Here is a 21,430-nt window from a genome sequence, read left to right as displayed (position 1 = left end):
TTCAGCTAGCAATTACATTCCACACTTGACTCTCAGTCCCTGTGGGGGGATTCTTTTTATGGGCATGAGCTCTCGCTTGTGGCCCAGACGATGTTAAAAGGTTCTCAGTGTGTCCAGCAGATGAAAGTGTATGTGAGTGTCACAGGAATGCAGTGTTTGACTGAGGCAAGGATGGTTAGATGGAGTATGGACCATGGGCAAGAGGACTGGGTGCGCAAGTCATTAGGGACAGGGGTTGAGGAGGGTGACATGGTCTAGTGTTAGTAATGGGAAAATAAGTAGGGAGAAGGAAGGGTAAGAAGGCGAGGAGGAGGAGGGGGTGAAACTGTAAAGGTGGAAGGGTATACAGGATTCCTTAGGAGAGGAGTGGCAGGAAGAGATGGAAAAGGTAACTAGGAAAGGATGCAAGAAGGGTAGGAGGATATCAACGAAGGACAGGAGGTGGAGGAGGAAGGGAGAGAGTGGGAAGAGCATGCAGGAGGACAGGGAACCCTCTCAGCTGACCAAATTCCTATCCAGGCTACAGGCCACCCTGCTCCTCCTACCTTCACTACCACCAAAATGCAGAAAATGCGTTATGAATGAGGAAAATGAGATATTGCTTGAGAATGGGGGGTCAAAAACTACAATGTTCTAGTTGGCAAGCAGTCCACAAGAATCTCCAGTTCAACCAAGCAAAAGATCTGGTGCAATATCTCTGATGAAATCCCCAGTTTGGGTGTCCAGCAATGTTCAGTGGACCACGTAAAACAATGCATCAGTGGTTTAAGACACAAGCTTCAGCTGAAGCTGTTGTGGAAATGGATACACCAGAGGAAGACCAATAGGACAGACAATGTGCCATGCAGCTCGTGCAACCTGAGGAGCGTCTCATGATTCTCTTTGAACCAGCAGGAATAGAGGAATTCACCGGAGATTTGGACTTCTCCGCTAATGTGCCTGAGTAGACAGTAGGTAAAAGTCATATCTCTGACAAGGAAGTCTTCCACTTCTTAACGGAGAAGATTGTTTTCTTACTAGCTTTGGTTTGGGGAGATTAGATTAACATAGGATGTGGGACTTTATCGCCATCAGCAAGACATTCAGCGCTTAGACGAACGTGTGCAAAATCAGCGAATGACCATTATGCCGTGCACTGACCACATCACTGCCTTGCTGGACAGAGTCCATGACGCCTTGGCCGGCACAGGCTACACTCTGCACCATGCGCCTCTGTCTATGGTAGTGTCCCCAACTAGCACCAGCTCTTCCCAGAGAATACAGCACCATAGACGACTGGCTTAAGGGAGAAAAGGGGTCCTGGGTGAAGCATCCAAAGACACAGATGGCAGGAAGCCTTTTAAGGAGCCATCCTGAAAAAAACAAACATCTCCAAGGAATCTGCAGGCTGATACAGCTGACTAGTATTTAGATAACTGAGGCTCCTGCCTACAGCTCATGTGTACCCGAAGGCGTTCATTTTGGCCAGACTTGCTACCTGGGAAGGAGTTGGGCCTGGTCCTCGGCCTGTAAATCTTGGACTACGTGGACATCTTATTCTGTTTTCCTTTGAGACAGTCAGTGAGTTCTATGCAGTTTTCTCATAGACAGTAGCAAATGTGGCTGCTATTCTCTATGCTTAATTCCATTTGTTGATTGTTCTTTGTTTTTTTCCATAATTCAACATGTCATGTGTGCCCATTGTGTTTTTGCAAGGTTCAGATGTTTAACAGAAACCATCTCCTTCATCTCTACCTCTTGTAGCTTAACCAACCATAATTCAAAGATGAGAGGCTGAGATTCTAACCAATGTAGTGCTGTATCTTCTTTTTTGGAGCTGTAGTTAATATTCTATATAAATACGATACATTTTGCAATTGAATGTCAGGAGGAATACAACCTAGATCCTAGGATATGATACAAGGGGTCGTTGCTAGCTTTGGGGACCATGATATTAATAATGTGGTTTATTCTAGTCCAGTCTATCTGAAATTTCACATACAGTAGGACCAACAATTCATATTTTCATTTTGAAGATAATAAAGCTTCATCAACAAATCTAAGTCTCCCCCCAACACACATACAAAACCCCCCCAACAAAATATTGTTTTTGTGATATTGTTTTATTGCCAGAATGACAGCATAGGCAAACAATGTAAGAGGGTTAAGCAAGTTGGTCCTTCGATATCCATAAACAGGTCTGCTTTTCAGGGTTAACTAAGATATTAAATGAATTAGGTTCTTAGACTCATTGGCTGCAAATATAGCTTTTGAATATTCAAGGCCGAATATTTATTCCCCCGTGTGCGTAAAATCCGGGGGTTACGCGCCCAGCCAGGCCTTGCATGTGCTGTGCACATTTTAGGAGGGGCCTGTTGTGCCTTTTTACAGGCCTTTCAATAAAAACCTTTTGCTGTTTTGATATTTCCAGTGTTGGTTGTTTTTTGGCAGCGTGAGGATAGCCCAGGCCTTCCCCGGGCCTTGGTTGCCAGTAACACTTCCTTCCCGGATATGTGCTAGCGCCCTATGCCCAGTTACTCAGTCACCTCTCTCCCGCTGCCAAACTTCTTCTTTTCCTGCTCTCCAGCCTTGCCCCCCACATCCATCTCACCTCCTGTCTCAACCTAGTTTCATCTGCCAGCATCTCTGTTGTAGAAAATCAGATGAGTGCATCCTCCTTACTTATGTAGTAGTGTCAATCACTGCTTCCCATGAGGAAATCTTCCTTAGCCTCTCTGTAATGTGAGGTCTCGAGATGGTGTAAAGTTTTGGGATCAAAAACAATGGTGCAAGTGTTGCACACTAATTTGTACACGGTGAAAAAAATTGCTTATTTGTAATTTTAAAATCATTTCTCATTAACAGTGGGTATGTAGCATTTGTATGTGAGAGCATCAAATTCCGTTTACTCAATAAAATTGGTGCATAAAGTCATTATCACCCTCATAAGGGCCCACTAAGGTTAGTGAATCAGTCGTTAAACTGTATCTTATCTAGGAAAATCTGACAGCATAGCGTTAGATAGGTTGCGTTTTTGTTGTTTTTTTGCTCCCGTCGTTTTTGAAATTAGTGAATACTGCAAAGGAAAAGAAAAGAAGAAAATATTGCTTATTTTGAAGAGGAAAGTGCATTAGGGTGGTTTTCATTTTGGGTTTATTGTGTACAAATGTAAATATCAAAGAGCCACAAAAAGAAAAGAAATGTGGAAAAATGTGAGATTGCTGTGAAATGTTTTAAGTTTAAATAAATATAAGAAGTAGAAAAGTATGAAAAATATATACTAAAAAAGCGGAAGTCCTATCCAGACACCCCAGCTTTTTTGATATTTAGTAAAAGCGTATTAAGCATCTGTAAAACACTGATGACATTTAAAAGTATCCCAAGGAAAACACATGGATATTTTTTTCAGAATCACTGATATTCTGTCCTGCGTTTGTGACTGCATGTTATGTCGTTGGTCCTTCAATAGTGAGGATGAACCCAAAGGTTCAAAGCTTGCCAATAATCCAGGCTTTACTGGACAGGCTTTACCAGATCGTGATTGTAGACTGTGAAAACAAGGCCTCAAGAAATTGGTTTAAGAGAGAAATTCCCTGATGATGGTCCAAGTTTTATCATCCAGTACACCTTGCCCTTGATTGACCTGCTGGACTCTGGATATCATTTTATGGTCAGCAGCCCAGGTTGTGAGTGATTTTGTCATGTTTGTAACAGTGTTCCAGTTGTTAATACCTGATAAAGGTGTGCACAATACTTAGCTCTTTAATTTTCGGTCCTTCACAGGATCAGCACTGCGTAGGCAGCCAAAGCACAAGCCCCAATTCAACTGCCGGTGCCTGCGCAAACCCGAACAGCGGCAGCGGTTACATGAACAACTCCCAGCAGTCCGTGTTAAATCAACAGCTGGAGAAGAAACAAGTTTTGCAGAAGCAAATGATGGAGCAAAAGCAGCAGCTTCTTATCCAGCAGCAGCTGCTGGCAGAATCGGTGAGGTTTCCTTCCGAGTTCCATGTGATTATGCTATAAATTGCATCTAAGATTCTAGGGCCAATGGCCTAAGCCATAAATGGTTTTGCAAACCTGATTTCACGCAATTAAAATAGCAAATAACACAGGCAATTGCAATTAGCAAATGTTTGCATGCTTTAATCTTTTTTGCTTTTCTAACATGAGTAATTTAGCATTTGTGAAGCCTTTCACAAAAAAAATATGCTAAATTGCTAAAGAGCTGAAAAATCATGCAGAGATTCAGCATTAGTTAAATTACACGTGAAACATTTTGCAAAAGTGAAGTTCTTTCTGAAATTTAGCTACACGTCAGGGAGATACAGTTAAGTGTTTTGTGATAAGCTCTAAGCTTTTGCACAGACTTTATTGCAAGAAAAAGGACATGATTTGAATTTTCACATTTAAATGCGCTGGCATCATGATAAAAACTTCATGCGTTGCTGGCTCACTTCTGTGAAAATCTTCACTGTTTAAGTACATTGGCCCCTGAATATGAGGCATGTTAAAACTTAGAGGACTATCACAAATCATATGAAGGCTGAAGCTTGTCAGGGCCAGATTTTGAGCCCAAGGCGCTGTGAGCTGGGGGCCATTCAAGGCACCGCCAGCATCGCCCATCCCGCTGCGGCCAAAGAGCGGCATGGTGACCATGGCGGATGCCAGCCCACTGTGGCTGAAGAGAGGCCCGAGACCCTGTGGCTGCGGCAGACACCGTCCCGCTGTAGCCAAAGAGTAGCCTGGAGAGGGGGTTCCATCAGCTGTCGGGTGTCGCTTTTCACCCAAACCGCCATTTGCCCAAAATCTGGCCCTGAAGCCAATCTAAACTTCTCTGATCCCCACTGGCATTTATCATAGCTGACAATTCTCCAGGTTTCACCTGGCAGGATTTTAATGACATTACCAGGGCTCTGGGGATATCCCTGAAATCTGTGGGTGGGCAGACTTCACTAGGGATGTGCAGGGGGAAAAATGTGTTTTTGTTTTCGGTTTGTTTTCAGGAGTTTTATTTCCCACGAATTTCGGTTTGTGGGTTATTAGATTCATTTCATTTGTGAGAAAAAAACAAATCAACCAATTAAAAAAAATAAAAAAGGACAAAAAACAAAAATGGGGGCTCCTGGAGCCTCCTGTCCGCTCGCCCGCCTGGAAAAATGCCAGGATCCCCCCCAGCACCCACTTACTCAAGGCCAATGCCTCAGCCGGACCCAGGCCCAATGCTATGGCCTGGCCCGGAGGCCGGATCCCGATGCCTGTTTGCAGCGTTGGGCCTGGGTCCAGGCCAAGGCCCCGGCATCATGACTCAGCCTCCGCACTGGGTTGCGGCGTCGGGCCTGAGTCCAGGTTCCATTCTAGGCCAAGACCTAGGCATCAGGATCTGGGTTGGGTTGCAGCGTCGGGCCTGGGTCTGAGCCAAGGCCCCAGCATCGTGACCTGGCCTCGGGGCTGGGTTGTGGCATCGGGCCTGGACCCAGGCTCTGGCCTAAGCCAAGGCCCAAGCATCTGGGCCCAAGGTCTGACCTTGCCATTGGATACCTGACAGATCAGGTAAGAAACCCTGGCATTGAGCTCAGGCCTAGGCCACAGCCCCTACTTTGTACCTCATCCTATGTCCTAGGTGAAGTCCTAGCTTTGGACTTAGGCCTAGGCCTAGGCGCTGGAGTTGCGCTAAGGCGTGGGCTGCAGCCCCTACTTTGGGCTTCTGCCTAAGCCTTAGGTGAGGCCCGATGCATTCATTTCAGACAGATGCAACAAATAAGGATTGTTTCATTTGGAGGTCCTCCCGATTTGTTTTGGGGCCCCCTGAATGAAATGAATTGCTCTCATTCGACGCATTTTTGAAATTCATTTGAAAGAAATGATTATCCCTAGACTTCATTCTATCCCAAGGAAGAATGTTGCCAGTCAAGAGGAGGAAGGAATGGAACTAAAGGTTAACAAATCAAAAAAAATAATATCAGGCGACAGCTTTTTATTGAACTGACTTGATAACATTCATGACTAGCTTTCAGAAGTTAGCACCCCCTGCCTCAGGTCCAGACAGAATGGCCTGCGGAAGAAGACCACTCCTCCTGCTGTTGATATCACCTTCCTCCCACCTCCATCCTGCTGCTGCTGCCTCCTTACTTTCTCCCCTTTCTGGAGGATGGAGGAGGGCCATGATCATACCCATTGGTACTGAGGTTGCCAAATAGTGTTACAAAGTGGTGGCAAGAAGTAGAGAAATGCTAAGATGCAGAAAGAAAGACAAAACAGAACGGAAGCAAATGAGGTGATAGTGCCTCTTTACGAATTATTGGAAAGCCTTCATCTGGAATGCTGTGTCCAGTTCTGGAGGCTGCAGGTTAAAAGGATCCAATCAGAGTACAGGCAGTCCACAGGCAGAGAGCTCTATGAGCTCACAAGGACCCAGAGAAGAGAGGAGGAAGAGGGAATTAACACACAAGCACTTGCAAGAAATAACCTGACTGATTCTATTTAATTTTTTTTCCACAGGATAAAAGTGCTCAACAGGAACAATTAAATAGGCATTTAACAAGGCCGCCGCCAGACTATAAAGACCAAAGGAGGAACCTGGTCAACATGCAACCAACAAACCAATATTCTGGTAAGTGTAGTTACACTAAGGCTGTTAAGTAAATTAAATTCATTTTTAATTCTGTAACCCTCCCTCCCTCCCCTTGGCCCTGGAGAATGGGATTTGCTCAACTGGGGTGGGGGAAAACAGTTTCTGGGTCCCGTGGAATGGGGGCAGTCTCTCTTGCAAAGCCAAACTGGGCAGAGGATACAGCAAACAAATAACAAATGCCTCTTAACCTTCAGAAAAAGACTAAAGACCTGGCTCTTTCACCAAGCCTTCCCAGATCCACCGGATAATCACTAGTTTGAGCCTCACTTCTTACAAGGACTTTGACACACTTCCTCCTGAACAATGGACACTGGCATTTCCTGGTTAAAGCATAGGCTCTAACCCGTTAAATTATTGGTATCATGTTATATTTATTCTTCCTGCCTCTATCTTCCTTCCAGCTTGTCCTTAAGCCTCCAAGTTTTCCATACCTTGTTGATTGTAACTTTGACTTATTCCTTCTCCTTTGTTATCTATTATTTACCAGAACTGTTACCTCAGTTTTACCCTTTGTTAAAATGTAAACCGATCCGATATGGTTATCTACTATGAGGGTCGGTATAAAAAACTGCTAAATAAATAAATAAATAAACACAGTCCACACAGAAGTTAGTGCTGCAAACAAAATATTTAAATAAATTAATCAGATTTCAGCCAAAATAAAGTACAGTCCACAGCAAAAAAAAAAAAACAAGTTCAGCAATTACAAAACAAGTTCAAAAACAAAGTCCCATCAATTTCCACAGTGCAGAAAAAACTCCTCTCTTCCCCAAAATCTTCCAGTCTCTTCCGTAAATCGAAGTTCTTATGCAAAGTAAGTCTCTTCACTTCAGCTGTTTATCCAGGTACTCACACCTCCAGGAGCTTCTCCAGATCAACATCCCACTTTCTGCTGTGGATTGAAGATCCCGGCTCTCACTTCTCTTACCAGTAGAAAATGTATCATGTTTTCCACTGAATTAAAAAAACTGTGAATACAGACCAGGCTACAACACTTCGGGGATCATTTATCAAAGTGCTATATGGCATTTTTACATGCGTTAAGGCGTTTTCACATTTTAAAAAGCGCCTTAATGTATGCGAAAGCGCCATTAATGCATGGTGCGATGCAAATGACAAAAAGGGAAGGATTTTTGGCCATGTGGGCTGGGCTCACAGTTTTGTGAAGCTGTATCACATGGCTTTAATGTAAATTTTGACTACACCTTTATCATTTGTGTAATAGGGCTTTACAGTGATGTTTTTAAGCTCCTGGAGAGACAGTCTATCAGGGCCCTCCTATGGGAGGGGGTGGGGGGGGAGAGAGAGAGAGAGCACCTAGCCATAGTGCCCTCACACTAGATAGGTATTTATATCTCTATGGGAGGCCCACCTAGTAACTCGAGGTGAGGTTTAGGTATTCGTGTAGGGGTTAGGGGTCATTTTGACATTCAAAGTGAGACATACGAACAGAACAGTACTCTCTTGTGAAGATTTGATGACATTCAGAGTGAGGAAACTCACCCAAAGATGAGATTTGTGCAATGTTCTCTCAACCTAGCTTGATGTTACCCAGGTAGAGAGTCCATCAAGCTAGATGGAGAGACAAAGAGATGTCCATATTCAGCAAATTGAGTGGACAATTTGTCTGGCTAAAGAGAGCTGAATAAATTGCCACAGATATTCAGTGGAGCGCTACTGATTAGGCACTCCACTGAATATAGCCAGATAAAGTCCTAGTTAGCCAGATGGACTATCTATCTGGGTAACATCAAGCTAGATTGAGAGAACATTGCATAAATCTCATCTTTGGCTGAATTTCCTCACTCCGAAGGTCCTCAAATCTTCACAAGAGAGCACTGTTCTGTTCCTACGTCTCACTTTGAATGTCAAAATGGCCCCTAACCCCTACACTAATACCTAAACCTCTCCTCGAGTTACTAGGTGGGTCTCCCATAGAGATATAAATACCTATCTAGTGTGAGGGCATTATGGCTAGGTTCTCTCTCTCTCTCTCTCTCTCTCTCAGCCCTGATAGCTAGGCTGACTCTCCAGGAGCTTAAAACTACTAAACACCATCCCTCCAGTGGTTGTATGTAGGAAATACAACAATTTGCACTTCACATAGGTATTAGCATAAACTGCCTATTTCCATAAAACACACCCCTTTTCCTATCACATGTGATATTTAGTGCATTTTGATAAATCCAGGCCTTTACTTGTTCCTCCTTTTCTCCCAGCTCACCACCATAGTTCTTTCAACTTCATGATTCTTCCCCAAACTCCATACAGAACTTCCTCAAGACTGCCTATGCTTTGTGAGAAGCAATTATATGCTCCTTAGAATGAACATCCCTTCTGGGGGAAGAACCACCCTGTCACTGCGCTAAAACACACATATACCCTCTGAATTTCTTCTGAACCTCATTTGCTAGAAGATTCCCCATGTTGAAAGATAGAACACCCTTTAGGATGCTTCTGAATTTTTAGTGAAACTTCCATTTCTAGAATATTCTCAATATTCATCCATGGATTACGCTGTAGTGGCCAAACAGAGGTCACAATTAATTGAAGTTAAACATTTAGAGAATTACCAGGCATCTTCAAAGTTTTTGCTGACCTTGCCAACAGAGAGATTTCTCTCTCTTCCAAAAATGAAGCAGACCTTCTCAGACAGGGAGTGTACTGATGAGGAATCTTCTCTGAATGCAGGAAAAATACCAAGTTGGGTTAGTAGGCTCAAACTCAGCAGGGTGAAAGGAAAAATAGCTCCTAACTCTTCAAGAGCCAAACCAAAATGACCACATTGTCTATACCTTTAGCTCCCTTTTATGTTCTTGGGATAGTCAATCATAGTCAGCTCACTGGAGAGACTGTAAAGGAATGGAAAATCCCACTAAACTGTCATTAGTCCTGATGGTAAGGGACCTAGGGCCATCTAGTGGCCAACCAAAGGGTCGGCCACATTACTTTTGTGCATCAGAAAATTCCTGTCTTGGGCTTCTCACAATTGCTGTCAGTCACAACTTCTTAGAGCTTAGTTATTGCTACCAGTCCTGAGAGATGAGCTCCCTGGGCACGGACTTCTTTGAAGAAAGTAAAGAAGGCAAATTGTAGGGGAGGGAAATGATTTGATAAAGGGCATGAGGATTGGGAAATTTCTGCTATAGGCACTGTGGGATGTTTGCCTGAAAATGTTGACTTTGAGAATCGGGCAAAAGTTCCCCACCATTTGTAAACAAATTTTTACTTGCAAAATTTTAACAATGGGATTTGTTTCCTTTCCACAGTTAAAGAAAATTAAATCCTTGGGCAAAAGATATGCCTTTTCAAATTTTGTACAAACCAGTGTATGGTTTTTTTTATTTTTTTTTCTATCTGAAATCTGGTCCATAATGTAGTAACTTTCCATTATTTTCTGGCTATTTGTAGTTCAAGGTCTATGAGGGCAGAGGCACATCAGTACCAGGGCTTAATTTATGTACAGTCCTGCCAAAATCTGGCATGCATTCTCTGAAAGGGGGCAGATAGTCCTCCAGGGCTCAAGGCATAGTGTACGTCTCTTTTTATGTGGGTGTGAATTCAAACTCTCTGTCTCTGTAACTTCCCAATGCCAAGAAACAAGCTAGACACATATACTGTGTTCCAAAAATAAAAGTTTACCGTTCACCTTGTTAGGTGGAAATTAACTGGCACTAAGTATGTTTTTTTATTGTCACATCCATAATCACAGCAATAAACCAAATACAAATGTATCTGTGTTTATGATCCCTAAGGGACGGATTTTCTAAACTACCGCGGCTTCCTGAATCCCGGCACTAATGGGGGGCAGGGGGGCGAAGCGGGGGACGGGCATACAAAAGCCGGCAGCGATCGCACCACCGCGGTGTTATCGCTGCCGGCTTTCACACCCAATAGCGCCATCGTAAAAGGTGGCGCTATTGGGCGCACTATTGGCAGCGATAAGGGTTCCTACCTTTTTGCCGCCAGCGATGCTTCCGCCGCGTCCACCCGGAGCCGCCCCAACTCCTCCTCTTCCGGTGCTGACGCTGCCCTGACTCCGCCCTGACTCCACCCCTATGAAGCTATCGCACGCGAAAAGTCCCTTTTCGCTTGCGATATCAATAGAAAATGACCCCCTTAGTTCTTTCCCAGGGTTTTCCCTTCTTTCTATAGATATAGGGCTTCTTGGGGTGCACTGGATAGGTTTTCCTGCCCCATTAGAATCTCCCTTGCACAATACCAGGGTCCACTGCTTGATCCTTTCTTCTTCAATCCTCTTCTCTCCAGTTGCAGAAACTCCTGTGTGGAGTCTCTGGTTTATCCTCTTTCCTTCTCAGTTGAGATTCCAGCTGGCATCCACTACTCCGCTTCCAAAATTCTTTCAGATGGTACAGGGATCTATCAGTTAGATGGAGCCGAAAGAGCTGCAAACAAGAGAAAAATCCTTCTTCCCACCACGCCTCTCTTTTGGGTAAGAAGGGTGGACAAAACTTTCCTCTAAATAAAAACCACATTTTTATTTACCAAACCACTCCAAATATTACAAAACTCAGCTGCCAGAGTCCTAACTGGAACAAAAAGAAGTGAACACATCACACCAATTTTAAACTCACTTCACTGGCTCCCTATCAACGCACGTATTGCCTACAAATCAATGACGATAATCCACAAAATCCTAAACAATGATAATCAAGGTCTTAACTCACTAAACATAATCCCTCAAAAGCCTTCAAGAAACCTACGCTTCAATAACTCTGGTTACCTAAACATTCCCCCTGTCAAAGATGCGCATCTGGCAACCACAAGAGAAAGAGCCTTCTCAATTGCCTCACCCAAAATGTGGAACACCCTACCTAAATTCATACGAATTCAACATGACCTAAAAACATTCAAAAAGGACTTAAAAACACTAATGTTCTGCAAATTCCTCACTGACTTTAAATCATCTAATCATCACGACTCTCAACTGAACTCTCAATTGTTTACCGCATAACTCACACCCTTCTCCCTGTACCTACTTGCCCTCCCCTTCTAACCTAATAATTCATTCTGGACTTGATATCCATTCCTCTGATATTGTTTAATTGGTTTAAATGGTTTTGTAATGCTACCCAACGGTTAAGAATCTGTGTAACGTTCATATTACTGCTCAGTTACAAGATAAATATATACTTTTGTAAACCGTTATGATGGCTCAACCGAATAACGGTATATAAAACTCATCAAATAAATAAATAAATAAGAAGGGTGGACAAAACTTTCCTCTAAATAAAAACCACATTTCGACAAAACACTCAAAAATCACCGAGACCCCCTTTTCACTGACTACTGACTTTAGGTCAGCCAATTCATCTCTTTCTGAAACTCAGCAAAGGTGTTGAGCCAATACTGAATAAAGAATAGGAAATCTAAAATACCAGCTACTTTTCCTTTCAACTTCCAAACCAAAAATCCACACTGACTCTAGAGGTCAATGGCTAATATGTAGGCGGAATCAACCATTGCAGCAGCCTCCAGTGGGTGGACTGTGGCAAGAAGGCACATTCCTCTTCTCTACACTGCTCAGTCCTACCTAAGCCAAACTCCCTCATAGAAATCCCAATGGGGCTGTACAGTAAGATAATGTATTGTCAAATCAAGTGAAATTACTACTTGGGTGGGCAATAAGTTTTAAATATAAGTGAGTTGTGAGTTCAGTTGCCCTGTGCAGGACTCCCTACTGTTAGGAAATCCAATTTTTATATAATGGGAGATTACACATAACAGGTCTTTTTTTCCACTTTGTGTCTATCAAAAAAAAAGGTTTCAGTGAAAAAGGTCCTAAAGGATCTATGTACTAACCAGCATTAAAATCAGCATGGCGATGAGTTATCTAATACCTACCAGTAATGCCACCGGTACACCGGGCTTTAACAAACCAATATACTAAACTAATGTTATGCCATGGTAATGCTGCCTATTATTGTATTTCAAGGGCTTTCAGTGCCTAAAGACTTAGTTAGCATGACCTACTAATGGCGTTAAACTTAGCTACACCTTCTTTGGTATAGTTCATTTTTCCTGCATTAGTAGACTGTGTTAAGCCTCTTAAGCAGAGCCCCTGTTCTCCTGTGGTTCTGGCCCTTGCTGGGGTATCCCCCACTCTAAGAGGAACCCCTGCAGAATCGCAGGAAACCAGGCAGAGTGGTGGATGGCCAGTAGAGTGTCACTGCCCTACCCTTTGTACAGAGATATACACGGCATGAAATGGAAGATAGTGGGGGCAATTCATGCCACATCTACCTCCTGCTGCTGCATGGACCTGTGTCACTATAATGTTACACATAGTCAAACCATAAATCTGGTCCGGGCAGCAAAAGGAGGCAGATGCAAGATGAAGCACTGCCTTCCATCTCCTCTAGGATGAGGAAGACCATTGGCCCAGGGTGGGGGCAGGAAGTTGAGGAAGAGCGAGAAGAAGATTGACTCTAAGGGAAGGAGCTGAAGAAGATCAGCCTGGGAAAACAGAAGGTCAGCCTCGGGAGAGGGAGAAGAGGGGTGAGCATAAGATTGACTTGGAGGAGGGAGAAAAGGAGAATGGAGATCAGCCTGAGGGAAGGAACAGAAATCACAGGATTGGCCTGGAAGAAGGGAGAGGAAGGGAAAGGAGAAGATTGGGATGGAGGGAGAGGGATAGGATGGGTGGGAAGAGGATAGATCTGGAAGAGAGAGGGAGAAGAGAGGATTGACCAGAATAGATAAAGAGAATTCAGGAAGGGAAAGGGGATGAGAGAAAGATGATAAAGAGGGGAAATGGGATGAGGAAAGAGAGAAGGCAGATGGGGATAAGGAAGAGAGGGAATGGGGAAAATAAAGGGAAATGAAGAAAGAGAAAATGATGTCAAGGAAGAGGATTGGGACAGGGTGAGGGAAGAGAAAGGGAGAGGTTCAGGGATAGGGAAGAGAAGAGAATTATGTGGGAGGCATGAGAGGCTGGGAGGTGAAACTGCACAAAAGGAAAAGCAGGGAGTGAAACTCAGAGACTGGAGGGAGAGAAGACTGAAGGAAGGATCAGCAAGGTTGGAAGGGAAGAAAGTGAGTCTGGGGGAAAAGAATAGAGAGATGGAGGTGGAGGCAGGCAAGAGAAAAGGCCTCTTTAGGAGAGAAAAAGGCAGGCTGTAGTGACAGAAGAAACTGCAGGAAGACATCAATGAAAGTTCTTTTTTAAAAAAGCTGATAAGTGAAATGGAGAAAAGAATGAAAGAAAACCAAAAAAGAATTTAAAGAAAAAAATCCATCTAGAGATGGGGAGGGGGGTGGGGTGAGTTTTATGCCCGTTAATGTTTGAGTAGGTCAATTTTGCAAGTCTGCTCTTTGCTAAAAAAAAAAATAAGCTGGGTCAGGTGTAGCCCCGTATTGGCCGGACCGTCGTTCACCCACTGTCTGCCTCATCAATAAGTGTCTGGTCATTTCCAGCTGACACTATGTTAATCCTTGCCTTTGCCATATATTTTAATGTTATTTATGTTTTTATTGTTACCCGCCTCGAAAAGTGGGAGAGACGGGAAAGGTTTTCAAATAAATAAACAAATTATAGAAGACATTGTTCTGTGAGCAAGTGACTGAATCGGAAGGGGACTGAAGGAGAAAATGTAGTGTTCTGAAGCTCTTGGAAGATAAACCTAAGTTCACCGTGCTGGCAGAAATATAATTCTAAATTTTGCACAGGGAAAGAGAGGGGAGCGCCTGTGAAACTAAATATAGGAAAGTTCAGAATGGGGCAACATTTCGGTTGTGTTTGTTTTCTTAGCTAGAAGACCGTTTCCCTGAGGTATCCGGATTGCCGTGTGGTAACACTCTTACTCTAGATTTTTTGGAATGGGGACAGGTTTCTTTTACTGATTTTGTTTGGGAATGAGGAGGTGGATCTTTTTTACTGATCTGCCATGGCAAAAAATCAAGATCTAGAGAACAGGTACCACACGGGGGCAGCCCAGCTACAAGCGGTCCAGCACATCAAGAAGACTCCCACCACCCGTAAGAGACTGAGCTCACAAATTAATGTACCCCATTACACCTTTGAGTACTCAACTGTTCACACTCAAATGCAGAGCTCCAGTGTGTATTAGGAACATTAAGACGCTAACACAATGATCTAGTCTGAGGATCCTGTGTTGATTCATTGGAAAGAGAAATTCATGGAAAAGGATCAGAACTTATGATTCTGCTAAATCATTTTCAAAAGCTTTTGTGCACCTTATTCTGAGGTTACTGGAATACAGACGAGATACAGTATTAGGTGCATATATCTGGGATCAAAGTGTTGCTGTAAAGTGGTACCAAATAAGAGGGAAAAACATTTACCTGATATTTGTCCTATTTTATTTTTTTCAGTTAATCCACTTCATTCTTACAGTATTAGGCAGAGTGAAATAGAATTGCATTGTATTTACTTTAGTGTCTAATTCTTGAGACGGATACACACAAGCCTTCTCCCGACAAGGAAGAACAATTTTTATTTACATGTCCTAGCTCTCTCTCTCTATCTGCGGGAGATATTTTGGCAGATAAGAGAGAAAGGGCTAGGACCCATTACTTAAACTACCCTGAAGAGGGGTGAGATTGCAAGGGAAAGTAGTAGAACTTTTCCTTCGTTGTGCCTAGGTTATCTGTTCACAGGAGAACAGTTATATCACTATTAACGTCTTATTCCTTGGCACATTATGACATTTTTGGTACAATCTGAAGTCTTGTGAAAGCCAAGACACTTGTTGAGTCTTTTTGAAACTCTAAGTCATTCTTGAAAGATTATTTATTTTATAAGACCGTGATAAAAGCCCCATTCTCACTTAGAGAATAGCCGCTGACATTAGCAATGGTAACATGGAATAGACTTAGTTTTTGGGTACTTGCCAGGTTTGGCCTCTGTTGGAAACAGGATGCTGGGCTTGATGGACCCTTGGTCTGACCCAGTATGGCATTTTCTTATGTTCTTATGTAGTGCTCTGGCCACTACAGGCATCACCACTATTTACAAATTCTATAAATAAAACTGTGCCACATTCATTCAGTAAAAACAGATATCTCAAAAACTTCTTTTGTGAGGCATTGTCTCCTTCGTATTCCAGTTCACAAAACAAATGGCAATAAAGGCAATCAAATTTGGGATACCTTTGGCCTGATTATGTGCAAATCAAATTTGTCTGGGAGTTCAGGTTATATTCTGCGGAAAGATGAGGAGGGGATTCTGGTTTCATGTAAACTAACTCTTGTATCCAGGATTTGTTGATTAATCTGTTCCATAAGCTTTTACCTGTACTGCCAATACAGAAAGCAGACAGCTGAGGGGAAATAACTTGAGAATCAAAAATAGAAACAGAGGAATGTATTATTCAGGTATGTATTATCCAGGTATTACTCAGGCCATGAAATAAACTTCCATGTTACAGCTATGACATTTTTCTTGACCTTTGTACTGTACAACACTGTATAAATGTGTTCTATCACATTAAATGTATTTCTTTGAGATGTTAATTTTCCTTTCAGTTAAAGAATATTCTGTACTAAAATTGATTTTATCATTTTAGGTGGCTCACAGGCTGGAAGTCTAAATGCCAACCAAACCTTAACAAACCCTGTTTCAACGCATAATATTGTGCCATCAAATTCTGGCCTTTTATCTACAAATCATGGAACCAGAGTGCCTTCTGTCCCTGGAGTCCGAAATATGGAAATCTACGGAAATCTTGCTTACAATCAAAGTGTATACAGTGTGGCACCAGGAGTTAACCAAATGCAGCAACCTAACACTCAAACTCAGATCGGATCCAGTCAAAATAATGCTACACTGTCACGGAAAGAAAGTAATACAGCGCCTTTTGGAACTGGGTCTACAAGCAACTCACAGCAAGTGAGATCAAGTCTTAACCACGGAGCAGGACAAAGAGCATCGAATGTTATAATAAATTCTGATCCCCCTTCACAGAATTGGACCCCTCCTGAAACAACAAAGCAGAATACACTGAAACCGGCAAGTGTTCGCGTCCCCACCAATGCCACGTATTCAAACCAGTCCCTGCAGCTCCCGGGGGGAAACCAGCATTTTCCTCAAGGTGCCATGGCCCCTCCAAGCCACTTAACACCTAGAGTGCAAATCAGACCCTCAAATCCAATGAACCAAGTATTACATGGACAGACAGTGGGATCACTAAGAGGCGTGCCCTCCAGACCTAGCCAGCTGAGAGCACAAACTGTACCTGGCATGAATCCGTTGGTCACAAATATAATCCAGCCAGCGACCATGCCATCAAACGGTTTTACACCCGCAGGCCAAAATCCTCGGCCATTCCCGGGGACTGACCACAGCAATGATCTGGGATTCGACTTTCTTAGTCAGCAAAGTGACAGCTTAGGATCAACTCTTAACACCGACTCTGACTTCATTGATTGCTTACTGAAAACAGGCCCCAGCAGTGATGACTGGATGAAAGATATCAACTTGGATGAGATCTTGGGGAGCAACTCATAAACAGCCTTGTTAGAAATGTACCAAAGTCCAACTCCTGAGGGCTGAATCCAACTCATGAGGCCAGTGTGCTTGTTCGGCAGAGAAGGAAAAAGCTGATTTAGAAAATCTGATTGACTGGTACCTTTTCTTTCCCCAGCACATCTCTATTCTATATCAGACAAATTCACTGACTACAAACATTGAATAACGCACAGACCATTTCATCAAGCCCAGCCTTCTTCCTTTATTTACTATTCAGTACCTTCACCCTGCTACCCCTGGGAGCCAGTTGAAGTGGAACTGTTTTTTGTATTAACCTTGCATTTCACATTTAAATAAATTCCACATTTAAATAAATTTGATGAGTTAGCTAAAAGTCAAGAGCTTAAAATAAAGCAACCCACTGCAGTATTTCAAGTTTTGGTCAAACATTTTCGGAAAAGCAAATCAAAACATGTACATAAGTAAGGTTTTCATCCTTGGAAGGAATTTTACTTACCTCAGCAACTTGTTAAAGTAATTTTCCTAATGTGCACACATTGGGCCAGATTTTAAAAGCCCTGCGCGCGTAAATCCAGCTGGATTTTCGCTCGCATGGGGGGTTACGCACACCGAGCCTATTTTGCATAGGCCCGGTGACGTGCGCAAGCCCTGGGACGCGTGTTAAGTCCCGGGGCTTGAAAAAATGGGCGGGGAGTGGGCGGTCTGGGGGCAACGCGTGGGCGTGGCCAGATGCCTCTCCACTGCTGCTGGGCCCGGGGATCGCATGCCGGCACTTGGCCGGCGAGCGCAACCTACGCCTGCCCGGAGGCAGGTGCAACTAACAAAATAAAGGGTGGGGGGGTTTAGGTAGGGCTGGGGGGTGAATTAGGGAAGGGAGGGAAGGTGGGGGGGGCCGAAGGAAAGTTCCCTCCGAGGCCGCTCCAATTTCGGAGCGGCCTCGGAGGGAACGGGGAAAGCCATTGGGGCTCCCCTAGGGCTTGGCGCATGCAAGGTGCACAAGTGTGCACCCCCTTGTGCGCGCCGACCCCGGATTTTATAATATGTGCGCGGCTGCGCGCGCATGTTATAAAATCGGGCATACATTTGTGCGCCCCAGGTTGCGTGCACAAATGTACGCCCACGCATACGTCTTAAAATCCAGCCCATTGTGTTTTGTGTATTATGCTTAGAAAAACGGCTTCCCGTGTTTCACCGTTTATTGAACCTTGCACGCTGATGCAAGCGCCCCCCCTTTTCTGAGGTCTGACAGGAAGGCAGCAGTCGGATTGGGCTGAACGCTTCTTCACTTCTGCTACCCACGTTCGATGTCGTTAGCGTAATGCCGCAGGATTCACCAAACCGCACAGAAGGTTCCATCTACAGGGGGCGCCTGCAGAAACAGCCGGAATGACGCTGATGTTGTTGCTCTTCGATTGGTTTCTTCCGCTCCTGCAGCGTTAAAGAGTATGGGGAAGATGAAAAAAAATCACATAGGCTCATTGCTTTAACCAACTGCACGCAGGGCAATTTTCAAAGTGGGCGCTTACCTGTGGAAAGAATCCCCGTTGAAAATTATCCTCTCCCCCCTCCCCACCACCACTACCACTATGGGAAAACAGTGTGCGCCTTGTCTACAGTGCACATACTTGCCTCGCAGGGTAGAGGTGCGGCACGGTATGAAAATGTCTCTAATAATGGCTGTTCGCCCACTTAGATACATGGCTTTTATTTGCCTCCTACAGGCCTTTTTCTCACATGTAATTACCACCCCCAACGTGAAGCAGAAACAAATCCAACCAGCCTTCCTTTTTGCCCATGTACTGCCTGTTTTCGTGAGAGAAGGAAATGTATTGTTTTCGATTTTTCTCCCATGGAAAATTATGGGAGCCAGCCCCATAATTTCTTTTTGCTCTAGCTGATTTCATTGGAATGGAGTCATAAAACATTGTCAAGAAAATAATTTTAAAAATATATATAGAATCCCATTTGAAGCCATTTCTCCCCACTTTTAAAGCGACAGTACCATCATGGCAGCAGAAAATCTCAACCCTTTTCTGTTGAAAACCAGGGTTCACTGTCCCTACCATCTGCAAAAGCTTATTAACTTGCTATCCTCCAATATCTTGCCTGTCCCATCTGCATTCATACGTCTTTCTCACACGTAGAAAGAAGGAGGGGGCTGGGCTCCTATGTCCTCTGGGTGGCAGAGCATTAGCATGTCTATTTTTGAAGTTAAAAAGGAAATCACTTGGGATGTCTCACAGGCAATAAAGAAAGCAGCAGCTACAGAGCAGGAAAGAAGGCAGCAGGTACAGTCACACATTCACAAGTGGCATCTCTTCACCTCCAGCGCAAACCCAAGAGAATATCTACATGCATATGGCCACTGGTGGTATGCCTAGTCTGCAGGATAACAGCCCTTTGCAGAAGCTGCTGCTTGCTTTGGGTGGTCAGGGTCAAAGAGAAGTGGGAAGGAGCTCAGATGAAAAAGGGTTACAGTGGCAGTAAAGACCATGGATAAAAGAATACAAAGGCAGGATGCACAGAACAGAGGAAACGTATAGAGTGACCAAGGAAAGGATGAACATGAAACCCACTATCCAGATAACACAGAAACAGTTCATGCCTTTCCACTGCCTGCGACACTGACCAAGACTTATTCCCCATCAGAGTTTTGTAAATTTCTCCCCCACTGTGTTTAAAGCAAGAGCTCTGTAATCCTTCTCAGTTCTTTAGATTCCCATCTCTAGCCTTGCTTTTTTGGGCCATCTTAATACAAAGCAAAGAAGCTCAGAGGTTAACCGGACAAAACACAAAGTCAGTAGATTTAGAAAGGAAACATTGCATTTAGATTTCATACTAATTCAGTCTATACTTCTCCCATTCCTGGAAAGAGATAGTTTCTGGTGGAGTTGCAGAGTGAGATATGTATGTATACAACACAGTTGTCAATTGCATATCTGCTATGTTCTAAAGGTGATAGAAGAAATATTTCCAGTTTAAAATTTTCTCCCAGTTTTTGACTTTTTGGGAGTATAGTACATGCGATGTTCTGTGACTTTTTCTACAAAATTAGATATCCATGCTTATTGCTCCTATTTGGCCACCTCCTAAGCAGTTCCAGCTCTGCTGGAGCATTCTGTGTGGCATCACTTTCAATGCTGTTACAGGCGTTATTTTCTGTGTAATCCACATGCAATTTGCTATTCAACAAGAATAGAAACTCAGTGGCATCCATAGCAGGTAATGATTGATGGCCTCCTCCTGCTGAGGAGTCGGGCAGATAAGGAAATGCAAGAACAATACAAAAAAATAGAGGCAATTTATTTACCAAAGATTGTCAAAACAGAAAAGAAAGTAGACTACCCTGGAGAAACCAAAATAAAAGAGCATTTAAAAATAGCAATGTATTTCTCATTACTTTAAAGACACATTTTTTAGCAATATCACTCAAATTTATCAATAATATGAGCTTATTAAAAGAGCCGACCTGCTTATGCATGCTGTAAACATACATTCCTATAACTAGTTTGTTTTGTTTTGGATTTTTTTTTTTTTTTTTTTGCTAAACCAGTTTTCTTTATCTTGATACAAAAAATGAAGGTATATTTGCAGAACAGGAAAGGTTTTATATTGTGAAAAGTCAGGCCATTTCCATAACTTCATGCTAGACTATTAAGAGGGAATAACTTTTCTGCAAAACCTTACAGAAAATGACCCATTTTATCACCTTTTGAGTTTCAAAGAATAAGGGGGACCTTCTGACCAAAACACCTGAAGGCTGCTCAAACCTGCCTCCCACCGTTCTATAATGAGAATGGCATGCTTGTCTGTCATTGCACAAGCCTCCGGATTTCCAACCAAAGATAGTCATTCAGTTTGAATTCTATTATTGCTTATTACAGCGGTCACAGCAGCAGAGCAGATTGTAAAAAAACAAATGTAATTGAATAATTGGCTAGGTATCACTCACTAGGCTGTGGGCATTTTGAAATTAACTAACAAATAAAGGTCATTTATCATTTGGTGTTAGGGCCTTAACCCGATAATGCCTGCGTTAAATAACGCAACATGTGTTAGTGTGCCCGTGCTAGTTGTGCGTTACCGGGGGAAAAGGTTTTTATTGCACATATGAGTATGAGAGGGATAGAGTCACTCTACTATTTATTCCATTGTAAGAGCAGGGCACTTTTGACTCGTTGGCTATGTTTATGGGGGAGGGGCGGTTTTACATACACAGTAGGAGACACGAACTGCAAAGATGACATCGCTGAAGATGTTTTGCTGTTTGAATCGATGAAAGATTCAAAATGTACTGTTCTACATTTTGTTAATCTGGAAATAATCTGTATCTTTCCAACTTTTTT

The 21,430-nt window shown here is 43.2% G+C and overlaps 1 protein-coding gene across 2 annotated transcripts in view; it reads left to right on the top strand.

Annotated features, from left to right (window-relative positions):
* MAML2 (mastermind like transcriptional coactivator 2) overlaps positions 1-17,730 on the top strand; it is a 454,266-nt gene extending 436,536 nt beyond the window's left edge. For both annotated transcript variants that reach the window (XM_029602381.1, XM_029602382.1), the window contains exons 4-6: positions 3,763-3,966; positions 6,481-6,592; positions 16,162-17,730. In XM_029602381.1, the coding sequence (XP_029458241.1) occupies positions 3,763-3,966; positions 6,481-6,592; positions 16,162-17,102 (1,257 nt within the window). In that variant the 3' untranslated portion in view covers positions 17,103-17,730. The remainder of the gene's footprint in view (positions 1-3,762; positions 3,967-6,480; positions 6,593-16,161) is intronic.
* The last annotated feature ends 3,700 nt before the right edge of the window (positions 17,731-21,430 follow it).

This window comes from Rhinatrema bivittatum, chromosome 5 (genome assembly GCF_901001135.1).
Source record: "Rhinatrema bivittatum chromosome 5, aRhiBiv1.1, whole genome shotgun sequence".
NCBI classification, from domain to species: domain Eukaryota; kingdom Metazoa; phylum Chordata; class Amphibia; order Gymnophiona; family Rhinatrematidae; genus Rhinatrema; species Rhinatrema bivittatum.
Note: the sequence above shows the minus strand (reverse complement) of the source record. Positions and strands in the feature narration are given on the sequence as shown.